This window comes from Lagenorhynchus albirostris, chromosome 10, assembly GCF_949774975.1.
Source record: "Lagenorhynchus albirostris chromosome 10, mLagAlb1.1, whole genome shotgun sequence".
Lineage (NCBI taxonomy): Eukaryota > Metazoa > Chordata > Mammalia > Artiodactyla > Delphinidae > Lagenorhynchus > Lagenorhynchus albirostris.
The window spans coordinates 56758110-56782916 of NC_083104.1; the positions used below are offsets into that span (position 1 = coordinate 56758110).

The 24807-nt window shown below is 42.3% G+C and overlaps 1 protein-coding gene across 1 annotated transcript in view; it reads left to right on the top strand.

The window, feature by feature from the left end:
- Positions 1–24807, top strand: part of NEK10 (NIMA related kinase 10) — a 321674-nt gene that overhangs the window by 36513 nt on the left and 260354 nt on the right. The window contains exons 7-12 of the mRNA XM_060164097.1: positions 8759–8843; positions 17725–17766; positions 19180–19258; positions 20215–20282; positions 21904–21983; positions 23388–23474. Of these exons, the coding sequence (XP_060020080.1) occupies positions 8759–8843; positions 17725–17766; positions 19180–19258; positions 20215–20282; positions 21904–21983; positions 23388–23474 (441 nt within the window). The remainder of the gene's footprint in view (positions 1–8758; positions 8844–17724; positions 17767–19179; positions 19259–20214; positions 20283–21903; positions 21984–23387; positions 23475–24807) is intronic.

Below are 24807 nucleotides of genomic sequence, written 5' to 3' on the forward strand. Positions count from 1 at the left end.
TAACTTGGAGGAAATATCTAGCTCTTACATGTTAATTTCTGCTAAAATGGTATTTAGAGTTTATCCCAAACTTAAATTGTGTATACACGCACACTATATGTATATATGCACACACAAAAGCGTCATCCAATTAGAGCTGGAATGGACCCTGAAGACAAAATCCATTCCACCTCATTTGAGAGTTCCAGTAGCTGAGGGGCTGAGGCACAACCTTGACTGGTACTGTGTTCTCCTCTGCCTTGCTGATTCTCTGGTTCTTTATTAGCCAAAGTATTGGGTTTGCCAAAAAGTGCCTTTGGTTTTTAAGAAAAAATAAAAGACACATTTTTCATTTTCACCAAGAACTTTATTGAACAATGTATTCATGCTTTTGTTCCACTGGCCAGTTTTCAGGCAACTTCATAATTCCATCTTCCCAAAACTTTTTATCTTTTTGAACAAAGAACTGTTCCAAGTGCCTTTTACAGCCTTCCAGGGAATTGAAATTTTTTTCCATTAACAGAATTTTTTAAAGACTAAAATAAATGGAAATCTGTAGGTGCAATGTCCTGTGAATATGGCGGTTGAATCAGAACTTCCCAGCCAAGCTGTAACAGTTTTTGCCAGGTCATCAAAGAAATATGTGGCCTTGCGTTATCCTGATGGAAGATTGTGCCTTTTCTGTTGACTAATTCTGGATGCTTTTCATTGAGTGCTGCTTTCAGTTGACCTAACTGGGAGCAGTACTTGTTGTAATTAATTGCTTGGTTTTCCGGAAGGAGCTCATAATAGAGGACTCCCTTCCAATCCCACCATACACACAACATCACCTTCTTTGGATGAAGACCAGCCTTTGGTGTGGTTGGTGGTGGTTCATTTTGCTTGCCCCACGATCTCTTGCATTCCACATTATTGTACAGTATCCACTTTTCATCACCCATCACAATTTGTTTAAAAAACGGAATTTTTTTCATTACTTCTAAGTAGGGAATCGCATGTGGAAATACAGTCAAGAAGGTTTTTTTTGCTTAACTTATGGGGAACCCAATCATCAAAGTGATGAACATAACCAAGCTGGTGCAAATGATTTTCAACACTTAATTTGGATATTTTGAGTATCTCCCATGTGGTAAAATGTTGATTGTTCTCAGTTAATATCTCGATTTGATTGCTATCAACTTCAACTGGTCTACTCAGCCGTGGAGCATTGTCCAACAACAAATCGGCAGCACGAAACTTCGCAAACCACTTTTGACACGTCCAATCAGTCACAGCACCTTCTGTATACACTGCACAAATCTTCTTTTGCGTTTCAGTTGTGTTTTTTCCTTTCTTGAAATAATAAAGCATAATATGCCGAAAATGTTGCTTTTTTTCTTCCATCTTCAATATTAAAATGGCTACACAAAAATTCACCAATTTTGATGGCTTTTTTCAAATGCATGCTGATATGACAGCTGTCACATACAATCTAACAAAATTGTTTCGAATGAAGTTGAAGAAAACTAAGTGCTACTAGAGCCATCTTACGGAAAAAACTGAACAAACCTTTTGGCCAACCCAATATGTTTAAAATTGGTTTTCAGGTTTGCCCCACAGAAAAGTGTCACTTGAGTAATTATGTTCTCTTTTCCACTATTGCTTCTTGTGAAACTCATTCACTTGGATGTCTAACAGGTATGAAATTAAAATGTTCCCACCTTCCCAGGAAATGACTGCTTGTTGGCCATACATAAGCACCAGAACCTGTTTTAAACCTGACCAAATCAGTAAGTGACAGCTTCCCATCAGTACATGAGCTTCTGAGAGCCAGGGAGTAAGCTGGAACACATTCCAGGAATCCCCTTTCCATGGCTAAAATCAATCAGTCCCCCAAAACCCCCACTTATGAAAGTCCGCCCGTTCCTGAACTCCTCTATCAGCTTTGCTTTGAGAGACTAAAGTACAGCTCTCTCCTGCTATAAATTAGTCTTTTCTTTCATGTATTGATTGGTGGACTTCTTTGGGCATCTCAAAGCTAACATGCCAAAAATGGGACTTTTGATTTTTCTTACTCAACTTGCCTTCCTCTCAACTTTAGTCTTTTCCAGCTATTAACCTAGTCCTAGCTGCCACTGTCTCTTGCTTGGACCATTGCAGTGGGCTAACTGGGCTCCTGGCTTTGACCCTTGACTCCCTATGGTATGGTGTTCCTAACAGCACATCCAAAAGGGTCTTTTCAGAATTTCTGTCACATAATGTCAGTCCTCTGCTTAAAGCCTTCCCGTGACTCTCCAGAATAAAAAGTCCAAAACCCCTATTCCTATTCTACAAAAGACCTACAGAACTGGCTCCTACCACCTCTGTAACTTCAGCTTCCATTACGCTGTCTTTGCTCAGTTTGTTCCAGCCCCCAAGGGCTTCCTTGCGCAAACCAGTGCACTCCTGCTCAGGAGCTAGATACTTAACTCTTTCGCTGTTCCGACCTTGACTCACTCCTCAGTTCACTCAGATGCTAACCGTATCAGAAAACCCTTCTCTGACTCTCCTAAAATAGCATTCTCAGGACTCCCTAAACCCTTAACTTTAGGGTTGTTTTTCTCTGATCACCACTTAATGTGCAGTTTTGTTTGTTTGTGTGTGTTATTGGTCTTCTTTCTCTAAATGGTAACCTCTGTGAACACAAGGGCATGGTTTTGTCCAGGCTATAGTCCTGGGCATGTAACAGTGCCTGGCTCCCAGGAGGTGATCAGCAAATATCTGAAAGCATTCAATCTCTGAAACTTTCACCAGCCATGGAGAAGAAACAGCTAGAACAGTCCTTTCTACTCAATATCTGTCTCACTTTTGGGACCAACATGATGAATTGGATGGACCTCTGACTGGGTGTCTCTTCTGGGACAGGTTTAATGGATGAGACTACCCATTAAGAATAGTGGAACAAGTCAGTAAATATTCCTTGAACACTCATTTATAATTCATTTCTTCACGTTTTCTTATTCCTTTTAAGTTTTACATGTCTATTTTGATGTGAATTTTGCTTTTACAACTATCCAAAAAAATAGGGCTCTGTCATATGAATTTGAGGTAATATTTATACTGAAACAGGTTTGAATTTCTCCACTTTTAAATTTTTAGTGAAAGGTGGTAGTTTTTTGGTGGTGGTTGTTTTGTGCGTTAATGAAAAGGGCAATCTAAATAACACCTCCTCTGAAGATGCTGCTTTTTCTGGGTAAGAGCCAGCTGAGGTTGTGACCTCTGGCATTTGCATCAGCCCCTGGATGGAGTTTACCCCAGACCGTGTGACTCTCAGTGCTCAGTCCTGCAGCTTTGTGACTCTCACATCGCATACTGGTTTCTTCGACTGAATGGGAAGGTGAAACCCCAACTACCCTTTCTCTTTTCAAATGCTATGTCTCTGGTGGTACCATTTTTCCTTCTCTTTTTTTATACTGATAGCAGAAAATGGCATCTGATGCCAAAAGCGATGTGGCAGGTGGTCGTAGACAAAGGCCGTGGGGCCTGGTCATACTGCCATGTGGTAATAGTCCTGTGAAAGCAGTGGCAAAAGTTCAGTCACAAGAGGGGATAAATATTTGCCTGGTCATGAATCTGCTGCTGTGCAGCTACTCTATTGGAACACAGCCTCCAGGGAAACACTGTCTTTGCCGACAGACAAGGTTTTCAGAGCTACCTCAGGAGACCCCTCACCACTGTGCAGAACATGCCTGCCCCTGCAGTAGACGTATCTAAGAGCCCCTTTCTGTGCCGGGTGGAGGTGGGGGATGCGGGAGCCCTGGCCTGGGAGTCAGGGCCCAGCTCTGCTACCTATGCGCACTCTTGGACAAGTCACCTGGCTCCTCCTCAGTCAAACAAAGGCAGCCATCTTTAGAGTCTGTCATTATTATTCTCTGTAATCCTCTGCTTACACTAGACTCAGTGCGTTTCCTAGTCCCCCGACTCTTGGCAAACAGAGCTCTATATCACCTTACAGAACATGCCATTCCCCATGAACAGCAGAGCTCCAGTCAGTGAGCCAGGTCCTTGGGTGAGGGGGGAGGTTGAGGGCTGGAAGCCATGGAGGGAACAACTGCTCCTCAGAGGTCAGCGCTCAGAGGGGAGGCCCTGCAGGACCCAGACACCAGGAATTCTATTTACATTTACAATAGGCCAGAATCACATAGAAATATTAATAGCTTTGGGCCACAGTTCTAAATTGTAGAACAAAAAAATGCCATTTGCTTGGAACAGAACTATGAGACTTTTCTGGAACTCTTCATTTGTTTGCACTCCTTTTATGGTAAAAACAAAACAAAAACCATTCTGGAATTCTTTTTCTTTTCTTTTTTTTTTTAGAGGTGAGAAGAAACAGATCAAAAAAACCTTTTCATATTTAATGTGAAAAAACATTTGAAAGGCCATGGACTTTCCTCATGAAGATTGTATATTCTTAACAGGAAAATTTTCAGTACACACATATTTGTAGTGTGAGTCATCTCTCAGTATGTCCCATGGCTTCTCCTCTTAAATAATGAAGAACAGCCAGAATTAAACCTCGGGAGGTTACCAGCAGCTGTTGCAACTGGATCATTATTCCTGTTAGATATTTGGGATGTAGTGTCTGCACTGCACTGCAGGCTACACGCTATCTTTAGCTGACCCCAGCACCTGGAAGGGAAACTAGTCATGCGCCATCCCTCTACTTATGAGATTAAAGGTATTCTCTCTCTAATAGGAGCCTCAGAATAACCACATCCTTACAAGTGTTCCCAGAGGTGACTGTTTTAAATTCAAAAGGTACTTCAAATTTGCATTATTTTTCCCAGTACAAGGAACTTAGGATGAAATATAGTGCAGCTTCCCACTGTGGCCTTGGATAATTCTGCCTGGCTGCAGGCCTTAGATGGGTTGAGTCCTGCCTTTATTTTCAGAAGAAACTGAAATTTGCCTCCATAGCAGAGGTGTCACTGTTGTGGTGCCCTGGCTATAGGAGGGCTGTGATGTTGCTGGTGGCTGTGGCAGGCAGCTCTTGCCAGGAGCCTTGGTGATGGCAGGAGGAGTGACTCCCAGCCAGTGATGTTCTTGGGACATCTTGCTCAACCTCTATTTGCAGAGCCAGGCCTCTGCTGGGGGCTCTAATTTATAAGAAGCAGTCAAACATCCTTGGGACTATAAGGCTATGGGAAAAACATATTTCCAACTTCCTTCCCATGAGCTAAGTTAGTAGATGGAAGAAACAGTGAGTGGCTTGGGGCGGAGTGTAAGGGGGCTGGGCTGGGGGTGAAACCTCCAGTGGCAGGAACCACAGATGTTTGGCTTGCCTTCTAGGAGGGTGTGTCTCGTGCACTCAGGTCTGAGATGGGCAGGTTTGGGACAGAGTTGAATTTCTCAGGATTGTGGAAGAGTCAAAACTGAATTTCCCACCAAATGTCAAGGATCAATATTGGACAAGCCATGCAAGGGTTGGCTTGGGACTGCAGCTCAAGTAATGCTTCACTTGACTAAGGGGCAGATCTTTAAAGTATCCTAACTTTGCTGGATGTACAACCAGCTCAGCTGTGGAGGTGCGAGAGGGTGGGAGAAACTATGTGGATTCTAGTCCAAAGTAGCTTCCATTATCTTTCTCTGTTTTTCTTGGCTATGTATGAAATAGCAGACACATTTTGTTTTAGGTTTTTGTTAACATTTGCACCCAGTGCCACTGTTGGACTAGTTTGGAGGGCAGTGTAAGACGTGTCACCTGGCAGGGACTAACTTCCACAGGTGATGCAGGCAGGTCCAGTGCTCGGCAGTGCTCAGACCCCCTTCCTCACCTCAGGAGTCCAGGCTGTGCTGTGTTGGTGGCTTCTGCACCTTGACATACACTTTGGTTAGAACAACTGCATGTGACTGGCCTCATGTCATGTCGGAGGACATCTATATAGTTGTATGGGAGGTTCCGTGTTAAAAAGTCACAGAAGTCTGCTTCATGGGAAGCACCAAAGGCACAGGTTCCAAGCCCAGCCCAGCCATGTTATGAGAGGGTCAGTGTGTCTGAGAGAGCATGGGTGGGGACAGTGGAGAACGGGGGGAATGAGGTCTGAGAGGCAGTGGGGAGGCCGGGTCCTGTAGGGCCTCAGGGGCCGTGAGGACTGAGTGAGAGGAGAACTGTTGGAGGAGGGCAGGGGAGGGTGTTTGTCTCCTTGGCAGATGTGTGAAGATTGAAGTTGGGGACAAAGATGGAAGCAAGAAAGCCAGATGGGAGGCTTTTGCAATAGTTCAAGCAAAACATGATGGCGGCTTGAACCAGGGTCATAGAAGACGAGGGAGTGAGAAGTTGATCTCGGAGAGACAGCGGTGAGTGGTCTTGAAGTGGGATCCTATTTCCCTGCCTAGGAATTGGAGCTGCGTAGCCTGGATGAAAACCAGGAATCCTAGCTGCTAGTCCAGCAGGGGCTGGAGGCTAGAAGCAAAGTTCCCCTGGCTCTTGCCCCTGTTTGAAAGCAAGAATGAATCAAGGAGGCAAAAACAGGTACAAAGTTCATTATTAGAGACACAGCACAACATGTGAAGAACACACAGAGAAACAGTGTATTTAGACAGAAGCAAAACAGGAGTACACACCTGGAGGGAAAGGGTGTGGGCATCCTCTTGAATGAGGAGTGCAATAAAGAGGCGATTAAATCATTTATATGGGGCGGTTCTTCTGGGTCTTCCTTCTGCTCTGGCCAGTTATCTCGCTTCTTTCCCCACACCTGACCTGTCCTACTGCCCTGCCCGATATGCGTGCACATCTTTTTGCCAAGATGGATTCCAGTGCAGAGGCTAACGGAGGTTTGACAGCACCTGTTATGGGATGATGTCGCCCCTTTTTGACCCCAAAGGAGCCTTCCTGCGCATGTGCAGTCAGGGAGGTTTCCTTGACCTCAGTAGTGATAGATGTGGTCGTTTTATCTCTTTACTCCCCCTCAGAGCTCAGCTCCTGTCACTAGCTCTGTCCTTGGTGTGTCCAGGGAAAACAAAGCTCCAATTTATTCTGCTTGACGAACTCCAGCTGCTCAGCCCAGGGGCCCATCTACCTCCTACCTCAAAGTGGTGGGAATGGGGAGATATTTTAAAGGTAGAGCAGACAGGATGTGCTGAGGGATTAGATGAAAGATGTGAGGGAAGTAGAGGAGGTGAGAAAACACCCAGGGTTTCGGTCTGATCAACTGGAGGCCTGGAGGGGTGAGGCGTGTTTGTGGGGGGGGGGAGAGCGGCGGGGCGTGAATTCGGTTTCAGACGTGCTGTCAGCTGAGACTCAGGAAGCCGTGGGTCCCGGCCTCAGCCTGGGCTCTTTTCCTACAGGTTCTTGGGCAGAAGCATCCTTACATAGTGCCATGAAAGGCCCTTCGCAGTGTTCACGCTCTGCAGCCTGAGTGGCAACACTGGAGCAGCCTGAAAAATTTTCCCAGTTTGAATTTTTTTTTACTACTAACTCTAACTGGCACAGAGAAGCTGAGCAGTGAAGTAGAAGCTGCTCACGGAGGCACAGCAGCTGGGACGGGTGCTGGGTGTGCCGATGACCCCACCCCAGAGTGACGGGGGTGCTGCGCCGACCACTCTGCTCCCTCGAGCTGGCACCCACTGAGCGAGCCGTGCCTGCAGTGAGCCCCAGCCGTGCTGGTGGCCCCTGTGACTCGGGCTTCAGTCGAGGACTGGGTGGCAGCGTCCATGTGAGCGGCTGGGCCCTGGCACCCCGCTCTGGAGTTTTGAGTCCACTTTGCCCGCAGGCCCGGAGAGCAGCAGTGCCTGAGAACTTGCTCCCTAGTCCCTGCTGCAGCACCCTCCACACACACTGTGACAGCCGTTTTGGGAGCAGGAAAGCCAGGGTGCTTGCCTCCTTGGGGGTGGGGGGTCCTTGGAGGTGAGGCTGGCACAGAAGGGCCCTTGCCCACTTGGCTTCCCCACTCCTCACCCCCGCTCTCCACTCCAGGTGGACTCCCTGAGAGCATGTCCTCAATCACTCACACGCACACCAATCTTCATGGAAGAGTCTGCTTCCAGGAAGACTGATCTAAGGTGTAAGAAAATACTTCATCACAATGTTTCCCACAGGGAGCGCTGAAGTGCCCTGGGAGCTGCAGAGAACCCCCAGGGGTGTTGTGGGATATTTTTAAATTTCAAGGAAAACAGCAATGATACACAACATCTGTCAGACACAGTGCAAACTACTCAGGTAGTTACAGTTTCCACATTAGATTGTACTGCCTTCCCTTAGATGATGGCTTACTTTTCTGTAGCTGGGTTTTCAGTGGTTACTGTGATAAAAAGCAAGTGCCCTAGGAAAGTCAGGTGGAAGAGGGAATGGAGGTAATGGTGTTAGATCTGATTCCAAGGCTGGAGAAGTTGTTTAGTGTCCACAGGTGCACACACCCCATCAGTAAGTAAATGTGATTAAGAATAAAATAAGAAGACTTTTTTTTTAGTGTCTGTGTATTATTTTTTCAAATGGATACTAAGTTATCAGGGTATCAAGTCTTTTAAAGTTGTACCCTTTAGCTATTTCTTTTGGTCAGGGGCTGCCGTGAGTCAGTAAGGTCCCTGTGAACCAAATAATTTGGGGGACCTCTACTTTGTAGTGACAATGACAGTTTCTATGTGTTTTGCATTAAAATGTGTCAAGTGTTCAAGAATCAAATAACAGTCCCTATTGCAGACTGTTTGAGATAAACTAATGCTCTTCCTTTAGACGTTTTTTATTCTTCTTGCATTGTTCATAAACTGTCACGTTGGCCTTTAAACATGAACAAACATGTTCTCTCTTGTTTTCTTCTTTCAGAGAGTGGGTTGATCGAGCCCCATCTCTTCATTTTCTGAGAGTATTAATTTGTCTGAGACTTCTAATGAGGGATCCACGTTATCAGGTTGGTTGCAAAAAATAAAAATATTTTTTACTTGTTTGAAGATGAAAAAAAACCTGGTGGGCTTTTCTTTGAAGCAGAGCATGGTAACTTTTTTTTTTCCTCTCTCACAACTCAGTAGTTTCCAAATTTGGGAAGTATCTCACCTGCTATTTAAAATGATAGGAGAGAAGTGATTTAATGGGGACAAAAACACCTGTATATTTCTACTCTATTACATATGGGATGAAGTGGATTGAACTTCGGGTCGATGCTTGCATTATCTCCTGGCATTTTAAACGATAGTCAGTTTGGAGAGGTGTACACTTGGCCACACCTTCGAGCATGCTTATGCCAAGCAGCTCAGTAGGTCAAGGTCAGCAGCGACAAGTGGGGGCTTCCTCAGGGGGCTCCAGGGGCAGTGAGTGGGAAAGGCAGGGCCTGCAGCTTTGGTAGCTGCTCCAGAGCCATGCTTGTCCCAGAGTCCAGCCTCAGACCCTGAGTTAGAGGTGAGCTAGGGGCCTCCCATTTGTCTCAGAGGAGGTGCCTGCAGGCAGGAATCTCACCTCCTCTCACTAGTTAGTTAAATGTGCGGCCGTAGTTCAGTGCCTCTTAAACTTTAAAGTGCAGAGGAATCACCTGGGGATCTTGTAAATGCGGATGTGGATTCTGTAGTTGTACCCTGAGACCCACGATTCTGCTGAGGCCACTGGTTCATGGCCCACATTTTGATTAGCAAGAACTTAGTGGTTTAGCAGTGAGGCTCTAAAGAAAGGCTTACCTAACACTTCACCTGGATCGTGAAAGTTGTTCTGTCTAGTCTCAGCTGCTAAGATAGCTGCTTTTATAAAGCAGAAGTTCCTAAACTTTCTGTGCATCAGGAACACTTGGAAGACTTAAAGATTGCTGGCACCCGCCCCCACAGTTTCTGATTCAGTAAGTTTGGGCAGGGCCTGGAAATCTGCATTTCTAACAACTTTTCCCAGGTGATGCTGATGCTGCTGGTCAGGGGACCACAGTTTGAGAACACAGGCAGAACCACTGCCCAACCAATTTGGAGAAGCCTCCAAATTGCTTATGAACCATTACTGTTTCTTCTTGCCAGTGTTAAATATCTAAAGAGCATTCTTACTATCCTTATTATTCATACATGCTTCAGTCATTTTCACAGATTGTTTTTTTTCCTAAGAAGTATCTCCTTTTATGCCCCGTCCGGATAAGCTACTGGGATGCTCAGACCACTCTGAAGCTCTTTTATTTTGGATTCAGTTTTATTGATGAATTATTATTTGAGTCATAATAATAATAATTTCATTACCCCAATAACCATCTTTTCCAAACTTGGCATTTAAAAAAAAAAAAAAGCGTCTGGTACTAGCCAGCTACAGAGCCTGCTCTGATTTGAGTCTCCTGGGATTCATGATGGCTTCAATCTTTTCTTTAGAAGAGTCACTCCCTTCCTCATTCCGTATTCTAAGCTGTCTTTGTGCTGTTCTAGTTTAGCCAACCACAGTCATTTGAATATATTACATACTTCAAATGGCTTTCTGTCCTGGTTGCTCACAGTTTTCTGGGAATTTTCCTTTTCTCCTTTGAGAAAAGCTGTGTGGGTCACGCATGGTGAGGGTGGGCCATGTGCTTCACTTTGCCTGGGTCACCCCCATGAGCTCCTTGTCCACAAGTCATTATTAATAGCCCCCTGTACACCCCACAGGCCTCAGCTTGGGTAAGAACACTGTGTATATAATATTAATATAACTATTCATGGAAGAAGGTGGATTTTTAGCAGAAGGTCTAGTTTTTTGACTTATAGAAGATAGCAAAATATTTGCCTTTGACATGTTTGCTCAGAGAATTGATGGCCCTTGTGTCATACTCTGCTGATCTTCATCTAAAGTATTGCCTTTCTTGGGCTTCCCTGGTGGCGCAGTGGTTGAGAGTCCGCCTGCCGATGCAGGGGACACAGGTTCGTGCCCCGGTCTGGGAAGATCCCACATGCCGCAGAGCGGCTGGGCCCGTGAGCCATGGCCGCTGAGCCTGTGCGTCCGGAGCCTGTGCTCTGCAACGGGAGAGGTCACAACAGTGAGAGGCCTGCGTACCGCAAAATAAAAATAAAGTATTGCCTTTCTTAATCTAGTTCTTGATGGGCTGGAACAAGGTTGACTGGATTGCCCTCTAAAGGGAAGAATCCCATGACCTCTTTGCTTATGGGATTTTATGACCAAAACACGTATGAAGCCAAACCTCCCATTGATTTCCAGTCTTTCCATAGAAGGGGGTGCTCCCTGAATCTCTCCTCCTGGCACTCTGTCCACAAAGAGGAGCAGTTGTTTAACATCTTGAGTTGCCAAGAATTTTTGGCTGAAGTCACGTAGTAATGCTGGGGTTTACTACAACTTGTGCCAACAAATGTCAGCACGCCTCTGCCCTCGCGAGGCCTTCCCTTCCTCTCTTGGTGAGTCAGTACTGCAGGATCCACAGTGGCTGTTCCAGACCATCTCCACTTCTCATACCCAGACCCCTCCTACCCCTGTCATTCTTATCAGATTACAGCATTACCTGTTTTATAGGCAAAACTGAAGCCATCCCAGTAGGAGTGTTCATATTTTCTTTGTTGCTTGAAATATTCGGATTATCATGCACCTTTGCGTCCCTTCTTATTTCTGAAGAAAACCCTCCTCCTTGCCAAGGTTCAGCCTTCCATCTGTTTTCTTTGTTACAGTGTCAGTGGCTCCCTTTCTGTTTTCTTTTATCATAAAATGCCCTTTTCTTGACCTGCTATCCCCTCAAGCCTTCATCTCACCTTCATCACTGCATTCATTGAAAGGTCAGACTATAGGTCTTGAACTCACTCCCTTTCTTTTACAACTGATGTGTTGTAGAAATTTTCATTGAATATTATGCACAAGGTTCTCTCTGGAAGTCATTTAAGAAGATCATGGTGGGCCATGATCCAGTCATCATTTCTTGACCCAGAGGCTCCAGTATATGCTTAATGGAGGTTCCAGCAAGAAAAGAGTGGAAGGGATGAAAGAGAAGCCATTTTTAAAGATAAATTGCTTAGTTTTCCATAATTAAAGGGCGACATATGTTTGGAGATTTCAAGTGTAGTTGGAGTCCCAAGCAGGATAAAGGTAAAAGTCCACCTGGACTCCTTACAGTAAGCTGTCATAACACATTGCTTATCAAGGATAAAGGGGAAATTCTTTTTTTGTTAAATTTATTTATTTATTTATTTATTTGTGGCTGTGTTGGGTCTTTGTTGCTGCTCACGGGCTTTCTCTAGTTGCAGTGACCGGGGGCTACTCTTTGTTGCCATGCTCAGGCTTCTCATTGCAGTGGCTTCTCTTGTTGCAGAGCAAGGGCTCTAGGTGTGCGGGCTTCAGTAGTTGTGGCACGTGGGCTCAGTATTTGTGGCTCGTGGGCTCTAGAGCGCAGGCTCAGTAGTTGTGACGCATGGGCTTAGTTGCTACATGGCATGTGGGATCTTCCCAGACCAGGGCTTGAACCCATGTCCCCTGCATTGGCAGGCGGATTCTTAACCACTGCGCCACCAGGGAAGTCCTAAGAAAAATTCTTAAAAGCCCCTAAGCTACATTTACATCAGCTACAACAATAAAAGGAGAGTGGAGCTGTGTGGCCTTCTCCCCGCTGCCCTTGCACCCCAAGCCTTTCTTTAGCAACCCATACCCTTTGCCACATTTTCTGTTTGCCTTCACTGATCCTGAGAACCTCTAGCTCTTACTCATCATTTTTTCTTTTTCTTTTTTCTGTATTATTTACCTGCTCCTTTTTTAAATTCTGCCTTCCTAAATGTTAACCTTCCCCAAAGTTATTTTCTTTGTCATCTTCTCCCCTGTCTTCCAAGCTCTTGGCTTCAACTATCATTTTGTTGTTGTTGTTCTTTGCTCACAGGCACATATCTCCAGCCTCAGACTTTTCCATTCATTTAAGTCCCAAATTTCCAGGTATATGTTGGGCAGCGATCCTGATGACACAGTAGCACAGTGATTCTCAAGTGTGATCTGGGGACCGTCATCGGTCCCTGAAACTCTTCCAGGGGTCCCACAAGGTCAAAACTATCTTAAAAGTGATGCTACAGTGTTATTTGCCTTTTCACTCTCACTCTCTTACAAGTGTGCAGTGGAGCTTTGTAAAGGCTACAGGATGTGTAATGACGGAACATATGCTTGTGTACTCTTGTGTTTTAAAAATTCCTCACTTTTAATGTCAATATGATATATATAAATAGATAGAACCCACATAAACAGAAGCTCTTTGGGATTCTCAGTAATTTCTAAGTGTGTAAAGGCATACAGATGCCAAAGAGTTAGAGAGCCTGATATGCACAGGACCCTCAGTAACTGCACAGGGTCCTCTTCGTCCTCCCTCTCCTCCAACCTGCAGAATCAGCTCCTGATTCTGTTAATGGCACCACTTTTCCTCCAGACTCCAAGGCAGGAAACTTCTCCTCACCCCCTACGAGACTTTTAGAAGAGTAGTTACTAATACACCTGGAAAGATAAGTAAAGGCCAGGGCATAGGGGGGCCTTCAACTGAGACGGAGGGATGAGAGGTGTGGAACCCTGACAGCAGAGGCATGGGTGAAATGAGAGCTCACTGCTCTGCTGGCTGAGAGGCCCAGGGGAGCGTGTCTAAGGGCCCCAATGCTCTGGGCCGCAGTGACATCGTGCTGGACTGACAACAGCCAGATTGGTGTTGCAGGGTGCTCCATTGTTCTATATAGTTTTTATCAGTATTATGTTATTGTATCAATTTTTTAAAAAGAGAAAAATTCTGGGAATGGGTAGAGCAAGGACATTTGCTCACATGTGGCTCATTGAACTGAAGTTCAGATTGATGGGGACTTTCTCCAGGCCATTAGTTTCAGAAGTCCAGAGCCCAGTCCCATGAGCCTCCAGCCCATGCCGGGGAGGAGGGCTGAGGTGGGGAAGGGCACTCAGTCCTGTTTGCTTTTCAGATCAGTAACCAGGAATGCTGAGCCCAGGGGTGTGCGTGCCTCGTGGTCTTCTCTCCCATAGACGCTGGCAGGTCAGAGCAGGCGTGTCCCCGCAGCGCTCCAGTCTCTGTCGGGGCCTCAGGGAAAGTGTTTGTTTAACAAATGGAGCGTAACTGCTTGAGTGCATTTTCCCCTTATTGTACTTTATAGCAGCGCTTCTCTCACGGTGCTCCACAGGACTTGGTCAGTATTCTGTGAAAAGAAATGCGCTCTGCCCGGTGATATGTAGGAAAGCTGCACACGTGTTCTCCCACTAGAGACTTACAGTGCACGGCAGCATATTAAAGCTCTGAGGAGTTTTTAATTTTACTGAGGAGTTTTAGTCTACAATAAGATAATTTGTTACATTCTGTTTAACCTACCATTTGATCATGAAATTTTTTTTTTAAGAATACCTAGTACCACCCATTGCACAGAATAAAATGATTATTCCCAGGAGAGAGTTTGGGAAACATGGGCTTAGTTCCATATTGTTAACATTGATTGTTGGATAGATATATTTTTGTCAAGGTAAACATTTAAAGATGACCATGACCAATCATTTAACCATTATTCTCTCCCTGGTGTCTTCTCCCTCCCAAGCTTCAAATTTAAATTTCCTTTATGTCAGCGATGCCAGATTTCAGTCTTCTGCCCTGGCCTCATTTTTCCCCGGGCTGTTGTTCTTTTGTCACTTGGATACACCACCAGCAACTCAGCATGTCCAGACTCAGTCTCCTTGTCTACCCAGCCTATTCTCCACTTCCCGGGTTCATCGTGTCCTTGCCCCCAGTCACCCTGGCTCGCAGACACAGATGCCTCCTGCACTCCCTTCCTGCCCTCGGCCCTTTCACTCCCAGTTGGTCACACCACTGCCAAGACAGCCCACCTGTCTACTCCCTTCTTGCTGCCCCTGCCAACCCACAGGGCTTCCCTCCATGCCCCTGCCTCTCCAGTTCATTCTAAGACTAGAGGGACGATGTGCTCACGGCTGATTCTGATTGGCCCTTGTTCGCACCTTTTCATCAGGCCCGAATGGCAAAGTTCAAATTCAGGCTCATGTCCACGTCTGAATGGACATGTCCAGTTTATCTCACCCTATTTTTCTAACATTATTCCCAAAGATTCCCTTCATGGTGTTAGGGAGGTGCTTCTCACAGTAATAGAACATCTTGATGTTCTTTCTACGCAACTTCTATGCACCTTTGAGCCTCTTTGTTCTCTTTGCTTGGAATCCCCTTTATTTCCTCCTCTCCCCCATGTCTTCTCAGCACATCTATCCATCCTTCTAAGCCCATTCAGAGGCTACCACCCTTACAAAGTTTTCCTTAGTCCTCTCAGCAGGCTATTATATGTCCCTCCTCTGCAACATCACAGCACCTCATGTATAACTTTCTTATAACACTTACCAATTCTATCTTCAATTCCAGTTATTTGTACATCTGCCTTATGCTTGCTTGCAGCTCAGTGAAGTCAGCCTCTGTCATCTATATATTTGTGTCCCCTTCAGAGCCTAACCCAGGGATCTTACCTAACAGGAATGAAAAAAAAAATTTGCTGAAAAAATATGTGTCTTTTTATGGCTGAGTAATTTTCCATTGTATATATGTGCCACATCTTCTTTATCCATTCATCTTTTGATGGACACTTAGGTTGCTTCCATGTCCTGGCTATTGTAAATAGAGCTGCAATGAACATTTTGGTACATGACTCTTTTTGAATTATGGTTTTCTCAGGGTATATGCCCAGTAGTGGGATTGCTGGGTCATATGGTAGTTCTATTTCTAGTTTTTTAAGGAACCTCCACACTGTTCTCCATAGTGGCTGTATCACTTTACATTCCCACCAACAGTGTAAGAGGGTTCCCTTTTCTCCACACCGTCTTCAGCATTTATTGTTTCTAGATTTTTTGATGATGGCCATTCTGACCGGTGTGAGGTGATATCTCATTGTAGTTTTGATTTGCATTTCTCTAATGATTAATGATGTTGAGCATTCTTTCATGTGTTTGTTGGCAATCTGTATACCTTCTTTAGAGAAATGTCTATTTAGGTCTTCTGCCCATGTTTGGATTGGGTTGTTTAAAATGAAATTGAGATATTTGTAGTGAGGTGGATGGACCTAGAGTCTGTCATACAGAGTGAAGTAAGTGAGAAAGAGAGAAACAAATACCATATGTTAACACATATATATGGAATCTAAGAAAAAAAAAAGTCATGAAGAACCTAGGGGTAAGACGGGAATAAAGACACAGACCTACTAGAGAATGGACTTGAGGATATGGGGAGGGGGAAGGGTAAGCTGTGACAAAGTGAGAGAGTGTAATGGACATATATACACTACCAAACGTAAAATAGATAGCTAGTGGGAAGCAGCCGCATAGCACAGGGAGATCAGCTCGGTGCTTTGTGACCGCCTGGAGGGGTGGGATAGGGATGGTGGGAGGGAGGGAGATGCAAGAGGGAAGAGATATGGGAAAATATGTATATGTATATGTATAACTGATTCACTTTGTTATAAAGCAGAAACTAACACACCATTGTAAAGCAATTATACTCCAATAAAGATGTTAAAAAAATATATAAGTAGTTTTAAAATGTTATTTTTGTATGTATAAAATTTCCACCATAATTAGCGATAATGTATACAATATTCTTACGTTCTTTAATTATAGGTCTTCTAAAGTGAATAGCAATCATGGGAATTCAAATTAATAGGTGGTCATAGAACGATTTTTAATAGCGTTATAAATGTACCTTTATTCTTAATTTAAACAAGGGTATGTCGCTTCCAAATTCCCTTCACACAGAATAAGGAAACCTTGACCCAGGAGGCCTTGAGCCCCTGAGCCTTTCCTCAGCTGCCCACTCAGCTTCTGGGTAGAACGAGATCGCGCCCTCACAGTCACGTACTCATTGCCCTGAACTTTCCAGAGTTGGAATGTTGGCTAATGTTTGTATTTCAAATAACTTCCTTGTGTGCATAGAAAGTGAGGAGAGAGGTGTCAATACAGAGTTACACAGGTTAGGGCCACCTGAAACCCATTAACCCCAAGATAAATGTCAGTGTGGGTAACCTGAGAGCATCAACTGTTAGGAGAGCTCCAAACCAGTTCCTTTCACAACTCCAGCCTCCCAGCACTCTCTCTCTTAATAAGCACTTTTCAGAAGTTTCATGCAGTGTCTTGTTATTGGGAATTGATTTTAAAGACCTATATCTGAGGACATTTTGCAATGATTATCCTTACATTAGTTTAGGATAAGCCACATCATTTTAAGGAGAAGCCCTGTCGTCTAGTCTACTAGAGCAATGCTGCTCAGATTTTATTGGGCGTGTGAATTTCCCAGGGATCTTGTTGAAATTCATAGTGTCATTCAGCAGGTCTGGGGGGAGTAGGAGATTCTGCATTTCTAATCAGCTCCAGATGATGTTTTTGCTGCCGGTCCATGGGCCACACTAGGCAGAGGCCTAGAGGAAGGTCCTGGGATTCAGTGATGCTGGATTCTTATCCAGGCTCTGTCACTTAGGCAAATGGTTTACCATTCTGGGTCTTAGTTTTCCTACTCTGTAATATGAGGGTGTTGAAGGGAATGATATCTAACAGCTTTTTCCAGCTCTAACATTTTATGATGACATGAGAGGAAGTAAAAAGAATTAGGAGTCAGGCTGCAGTTCTGAGCATACTTACATTCTCTTAATCTCAACCCAACTTTCATTCATATTTATTAATAACTTATCTTAAATATAGTATGACTGGAAAACATTAAAGTTTTCCATATTTATGTTAGAATGTGGGCCTTCAAAAAATAATTAAAACTCATAACTTAATAAATAGATTGCATGTAAAATACATTCCCCCCACCACTCTCATCTTTCATGTGTGTTCTGTTGTTTTTATTTTATCAGGAAATACTCCATAGCTTGGGTGGGATTGAAAACCTAGCTCAGGTAAGATTCCTTTTGTGGTGGCTGGTTTTGCCTTTCTTTTTTAGGCAGAGATTACACAGGTGTGTGACAGAAGATGTCTTTCTTACCTTAGCTGCATGCCAAGGAGAGGAGCAGGCAGGGTTGTGAGTGTGAGCGTGAGGCAGGATACACACAGAGCAGGGAGGGACTCGTGACATTGTCTCTTGGCTGATTGGGCTCACTTTACCCAGCCTGTTGAAACGAGAAAGTTCTATCAATATAAAAGGTCACCTGTCTTTAGTTAGTAAAGAAAATAAATAGGTGTTGTCTGGCAGGCCCCAGGCTTCAGCATTGCACACACCAAATGGTGGGAGAAAATATTGGTTATGAAGATGTTCATAACTTTTCCACACAAAAAAGAATTGCTGTGCTCACTAAAATATTAAAAATAAATGACAATGTGAGGAATGATCTTGACTTCATTTATTTTTCTGCTTTGGTAACTACTGAGGCAAAGTAAGGAGGTGAATATATATGCTGAGACAGTCCAATGTTTGGGCTTACTAATACAATCAAACAAAATTTCCAGGCATGGAAACAGTTGAAACAGCCCATTCTCCTGAAATCTATACCATGTATGGAAAGAATAATTTTCATAATAAACCCGTGGCCCTACAAACTCATCCTGAGTTATTAATGGATGATTAATTTTAATGGCAATTTATTGTTAAATCTATTTTATTATTTTTTTATTCTTGGGAAATTGATAAAACATATCTTGTTTTTATTTTTAAGAAAATTTTTAATTGGCTAGAGGTTTAGCTCATTTAATGAAATAATCTTTAATAAAATTATATTGTAAAGGATCTTTTTATCCATTTTACTTTCATTAAAATATCAGAAATTTATGTGTGTTTCTCTGAACTTATTACAATCAGTCATCCACAGTGAGGGATTATTAGACTACCCCATACATTTCATTCTGATTATTGCTATCTGCTTGTATGCTGGTTAGATATAATTTAGGATATTATAAAACATAAGGTCGATAAAATATATGCAGTGTGTTATTAAAATTCTGCTGAAAAGTTACATTGAAGAATTAAAATTCTATGTGATATATTATTGCATCTTATTTGTATCTTATATTTGGAGGCTAAATTGCAACACAAATTTATCCAGTTAGGAGTCATCTTGGGACTTTTGAGAGTTTAAACAATCTCTCCAGGTCCCTCCCTCCACTTTGGGGCGTTCCACAGAAGCCAAGAACCCAGAAACCCACCCCCTTCTGCCCTTGAGTGAAGCAGGCCCAGGGGCATCAAGTATTGTTTGGTGAGCCTGTTGTGCCACCTACAGCTCATTTTCAGAAGTGCACAACCTTTCCCCTCACCTGCTGTGTGCTTGAGCGTCCTCGCCTCTGATTCGCCTGTCGGTCTCCCCCTCCTCCCGCCGCAGTACATGGAGATCGTGGCCCACGGGTACCTCGGCTCCGGGGAGGCGCAGCACAGCGTGGACAAGCTGGTCAACATGACGTGTAAGCGCGGTCCCGGGACGCAGCTGGCCTTCCGGGCATAGCATTTGCAGCAGGGAAGGGGGGACGCTTTGAATACTCACGGGGGTCCCCACACAGCTATGAGCTTGAGAGTCCATGCCAGCTGTTATGCTCAGTGGCAAAATGTACCCAGAGGGGAGATTTTTAGATCACAGTTCTTACCTTGAAAAACCAGATTTCATGTTTTAAAAGATTTTCATTGAGCACAAGCTTAGTTTATTTAGTGCAAGAGAGATTTCCTTCCATAAAAACAAATTTTGGTAAAAATATTTTTTGCCTCCTTCGATTTCTATTAAAATGTCAGAGACTATTCATTTTTCATCTATAAGATTGGGGTAATAACAATACCCACTTACAAAGCTTCTCTTTTTGGAAGCTCTTCCCAGCCCACCTTCCGTGCTCTCTGGATTTGATGAGTGCACACTCCTGCTCTTGTGGGAGTGAGCCCACTTTCTTTGTGTGCACAGGACAGGACCTTAATTCTCAATTCCAGGGAGAGAGGAATCTGTGGTGAGCCTCAGGGACCAGGAAGATTCTCTGAGGCCAGCCGTTCCCCTCCACTGAGGAACCTTGCTAAGTCAATCACATGAAATCTTTATGGGGACTATCTTTGAAGAATAGGTTTCACTATGAACTTGTAATGCTATTAAGGAACTCATTCAACTTTAAGTGGAAGGGAAGGTTTAATTTTCTTGCTATCTCCAAATTTTATTATTATAATAGTAATATATAATAAATACTAGTTGAGCTTGAAACATGATTCTTGAAGTAAAAAAAATCAACCCTGTCCCTCCTCCCTCCATTGTCCTTTTTGTGTGGCCTGTGTTCCCATTTGTCCTTCCTTTGCTTGCCCATCAGTACTTGAGACCTGAGGCTCTATGAGCACTGACCCCCTTTAAGCTTCAAATCCCTCATTGAGATATTCCATTCCTTTATAGATATTTTTCAAAAACTTGCTGCTGTCAAAGACCAAAGAGAATGGGTCACCACAAGCAGAGCCCACAAGGTGAGTGGTCCCAGAAGGAGTTCCTGCTTCAGCTTCATATGGTGGTGGTTCACATGCTAGAGTCCAGAGCCCTTGGGGTCAAGCCATGTGTAATTATAATTCTCAAGCCTGCTAACCTAGCCTAAAATTGCCAATCTCTGCTAACCCGCCTAAGGAGTAAATATAGAAACAGCAAATAAAGGTTTTCTGAAACTTTTTTCTTTGTTCTATGTCATTTAATTCTTTATTGCTTAATCAACTAAGTTTATTGCTTAATTTAAATGTTGCTTGTAAAACCTTGACTATATATAAACTGACCCTAGGTGTGTGTTTACAAATAAATAAATAAATACATATATATGTATGTATACATATAAATACATTCCATTTGAAACATGAGGTTATATTAGTTTGAACCATGTGAAATTACCCTGGTGTGTAGGTCAATTTCATATGGTTTAACTTCATAATAAGATGGTTTAGTATTATAAGCCTATGGGTCAAATACATATTTCAAGATGAATGAATGCAGGTTTAATCAAAACAGACTACATTTATATTTACAGCAAAACTATTTAGCTGGTAGCTTCCTAGAGCCAGGTTTCAATAATTTGTTGAGTTTTTATATCCCAGGAAGCCACTTTCCAGCATATATTAGAGCAAAGTTGCCTAAAATGTGTTAACACATGCTGCTCATTGTATGGGGGGGGTGATTCTTAGTGATAATACAGGTCAACATTTTTTATTTCAATAGCTATATATTTCACTGATATCACTTAGAATTTGAAGAACATTTTTGAGTAGCATTAAGGTGTTAAGGGTGGACATGACAAAAATTGTGAAATGATATATCAGTGACTGCATTTTGAGAAACATTATGTTAGAAGACAGAAAGCAAAAAGTGAGAAAAGAAAAAGAGGAAGGGATCTGAGAAACAAAGATAATAATTGCTCCATAGAAAATGCATAAGATCATAAAGGGGAAAAACCCACATAATAGAAACCCAAAATCAGCCTAGTAGTTGTTAATACAGGTCTGAATAACAGGTCTGAGCTGTTATACAGCTCTGGTCTGAAGTATGTTTGGGTGTGTGCTTTGGGGGACCCTGAGTTCTAAAAATTTAGAGGGAAAATATGTAAATTTGTAGTAATGGGAATCCCGAGAAGGTGACTGATAAGATATAGACGACTCCCAACTCAGTGATGTTACTCAGAAATTTGAGAGGCAAATGGATTGTCTGGTAGCGTTAGCATATGTTGCTTAGTTTGGGAAAAAATGACAGTCTTCAACATTTTGTTGAAAAAGTAATTTCATAATTTGGAAAGTGCCTGCCACAATGCCAATGCCCAACTCAGAATGAGTGCTCAGTGACTGGTCGCTACCAGAAGACAGAGAGCAGACAGCGTGGGCACTTGGAAGTAGAGGGCCATGTATCGTGGTCCCTTTGCTTCGTGTCCTGGGCAAGGAATGCTTACAACGAGCTCGTCTGAAGAGGGGGTGGATGCCTGCCCCTTAAGAACTGGGGATTGTGAATGTTTAACAAATTTTGAGGTTAAGCCTCTATGATCTTTAGAAGGAAACATACTGTTCAAGAAGCTTGTAGTACTTACATAATTAAACCTTATTTTACTTCATTTTTCAGACATTAGTAAATTTACTCAGTGCCCGAGATACTAACGTTCTGTTGGGTGCCCTTCTGGCTGTGGCTAGTTTAGCTGAAAGGTGAGTGTATTTTAATAAGTTCTGCTGCTTTAGCAACTCAGATGGAAGAAATGCAAAATAGATCCGTTTCTCTATTTATTTTGTCATCTACTTAGTTAAAATTTGTGAAAAATAAACATGAAGTACCATAACTATACTGAAGAGGATCTGGGATAGAAAAGCATCATTTTAGAATTTAAGTTGGAGCAGCAAAGCAGTTTAAAATTTTCTTTTTTTTCCCCTGACTAGAAATATTTACCTAGTCTTTTCATCCAACCCTCAGTTACTTCTACTTTCAAAATTACACAATATGTCTTGGAAGTTGAATCTCCCTGACTTGTTTTCTTCATTCTCTCCGCTATTTATATTTTAACACTTTCAAATATTTTTGCCCTTTAAAAAATTCTAGATAACCCCTACAGATGTTATGATTATTTTAAATTAAAAAGCTTTAAATATGTTTTTATACCAGTAAGTGGATCACTGCTTTTTTGTTTTTTGGGTTTTTTTCCAACTTAATTGAGGACTAATTGACAAATATAATTTTATGTATTTGAAGTGTACAACATAACGATTTGATACACATATACACTGTGGAATGATTACCAAGATCAAGATAATTAATACATCCATCACCTCTCATAGTTAACTCTTTTTTTTGGTTTTGTGATGAGAACATGTAAGATCTCTCAGCAACTTTCAAGTGCACGACCCCATATTATTAACTGTAGTTGCTGTGCTGCACATTGGATCCTTAGTGCTCATTCTTCTTATAACTGAAAGTTTGTACCCTTTAACCTACATCTCCCTGTTTCCCCCTACTTCCAGCCCCTAGTAAACACCCTCCATTCTATTCTGTTTCTATGTAGTCGGTTTTGTTTGTTTATTTTAGATTCCACATATAAGTGATACCGTATGGTAGTTGCCCTTCTCTGTTTGGCTTATTTCATTTAACAGATTGTTCTCTAGGTTCATCCATATTGTCACAAATGACAGGACTTTTTATGGCTGAACAATATTCAATTATGTATATATAATTATATTCAATTATAACTATATATAAATATTCAATTATATATATAAATATGTATATCACATTTTCTTTATCCACTTCATCTATCAAAGGATATATAAGGTCATTTCTATACCTTGGCTACTGTGAGTAATGCTGATCATTGCTTTTTTGTGAACAGCATATGATTCCCTTTCTCCAAAGGAAATCATGTTATCAACATACTGTTATTAAACAAATTTAAATTTATGACATATAATACTTATTGAATGTTGGAGTTTAATGTAGCCCTGCCCCATAGAGCTACATTGCATTTTGTTTCTCCTCCTGGGATAATATGAGGGCTAAGATATTAAATACATGGATATGGTAAAATACATTTTTCATAGTTACTAATACTTTTCAATTTGTAGTCCAGAATGTAGGGAGAAAATAAGTGAACTCAACATTGTAGAAAATCTGCTGATGATTTTACATGAATATGACTTGCTTTCCAAAAGGTAGGACTGCTAACAGGGGAAAATGACAGTGTCTGACATTTAATGAAAATGATTATTATTATTTTACTTATGTTATTTACATTGTTAACTGAATATCATGCGTCAACTTGGCATTTATCTTCTATTTAAGTTTATATAAAGTAACCAATAGCAAAGAGATATATCGATTTGTCTTTGGTCCTGCTTTACTTCTAGAACTGGTCATAGATTAGAAATATATAAATCTCATGATTACATCTTTAATATTTTTTTATTACATTTATTTACATCCTGTCTCCTTAAGGAAAGAAACTCTGAGGTGGCTCTACTTTCAGTAATTTCAGATTGTGTGTTGAATAAGTGATTAGATTCCTAAAATCTATTTTGCTTAAGGCAAGTAAAATACATTAAGATAGCTACTGACTTATTTCATGACCAAAACAGAATCTAGAGTAAAATGAACTCATTTTCACTTGAACTACCTATTGCCCTAAAAACTTACTGTATCCAGATATTTATTAGGTTACCTGCATCATATGATATTTAGTCGAGTAAGTCATAATTTTCTAAAGAGGCAAATAGTTAACAGAAATCCCAAGCAATAAAACACTGACATTTAACTCATAGTAAATCCCTTGAATTCTTCATCTAAGCCAATTTAACCCTCTTTTACAAACTATACTTAGACTTGGTTGTCTGAATTGATTCACCCAATAGCCTCTGCACAGGTGTTGGAAAACCAAAGATGAATAAGATATGGTTGCATGGTGTAGGAGAGGGGCAGACACACAAATCATCAGTTTCACCACAACATTGTAGGTGGTGTGGTCAGTGGATGCACAGGATAGATACCCTGAGGGCATGGAGCAGCACCTCCAATCAGAGCGAGGGGTCATGCCAAGTCTCCTAAAAGAAGGAGCAGTTGTCTAGGCAGAGGAAGAGAGCAAGTGAAAACAGAATATGCTCCCACCTGGAGGCCTGCAGTGCTGTGTGAGAGAGGAGCGTGCATGGGTGGGCGCAGCTACAGCAGAGTGCAGGAGGGAGGGTGCCAGAAAACTAGTTAGATAAGTTGGCTTATAAGTTAGATAATAAGTTAGATAGGTTAGAAATAGAGATAATTTTGATAACTTAGAAATAGAGCTAATTTTGGCCAGGCCTTCTACATGCCAGGCCCTGCTCTAAGCACTTTTGTGTTTTAACTTGTTTGATCTACAATTCTCTTTCTATATTTTATAGATGAGATACCTTTAGCGAGGTCATGATGGGCTCTTTGTGCCTAGTAGTGTGGTTTTTATCATGAACATGGAGACTCACAGATTTTAATCATGATCAGATTGATTTTGTGGGGACAGTT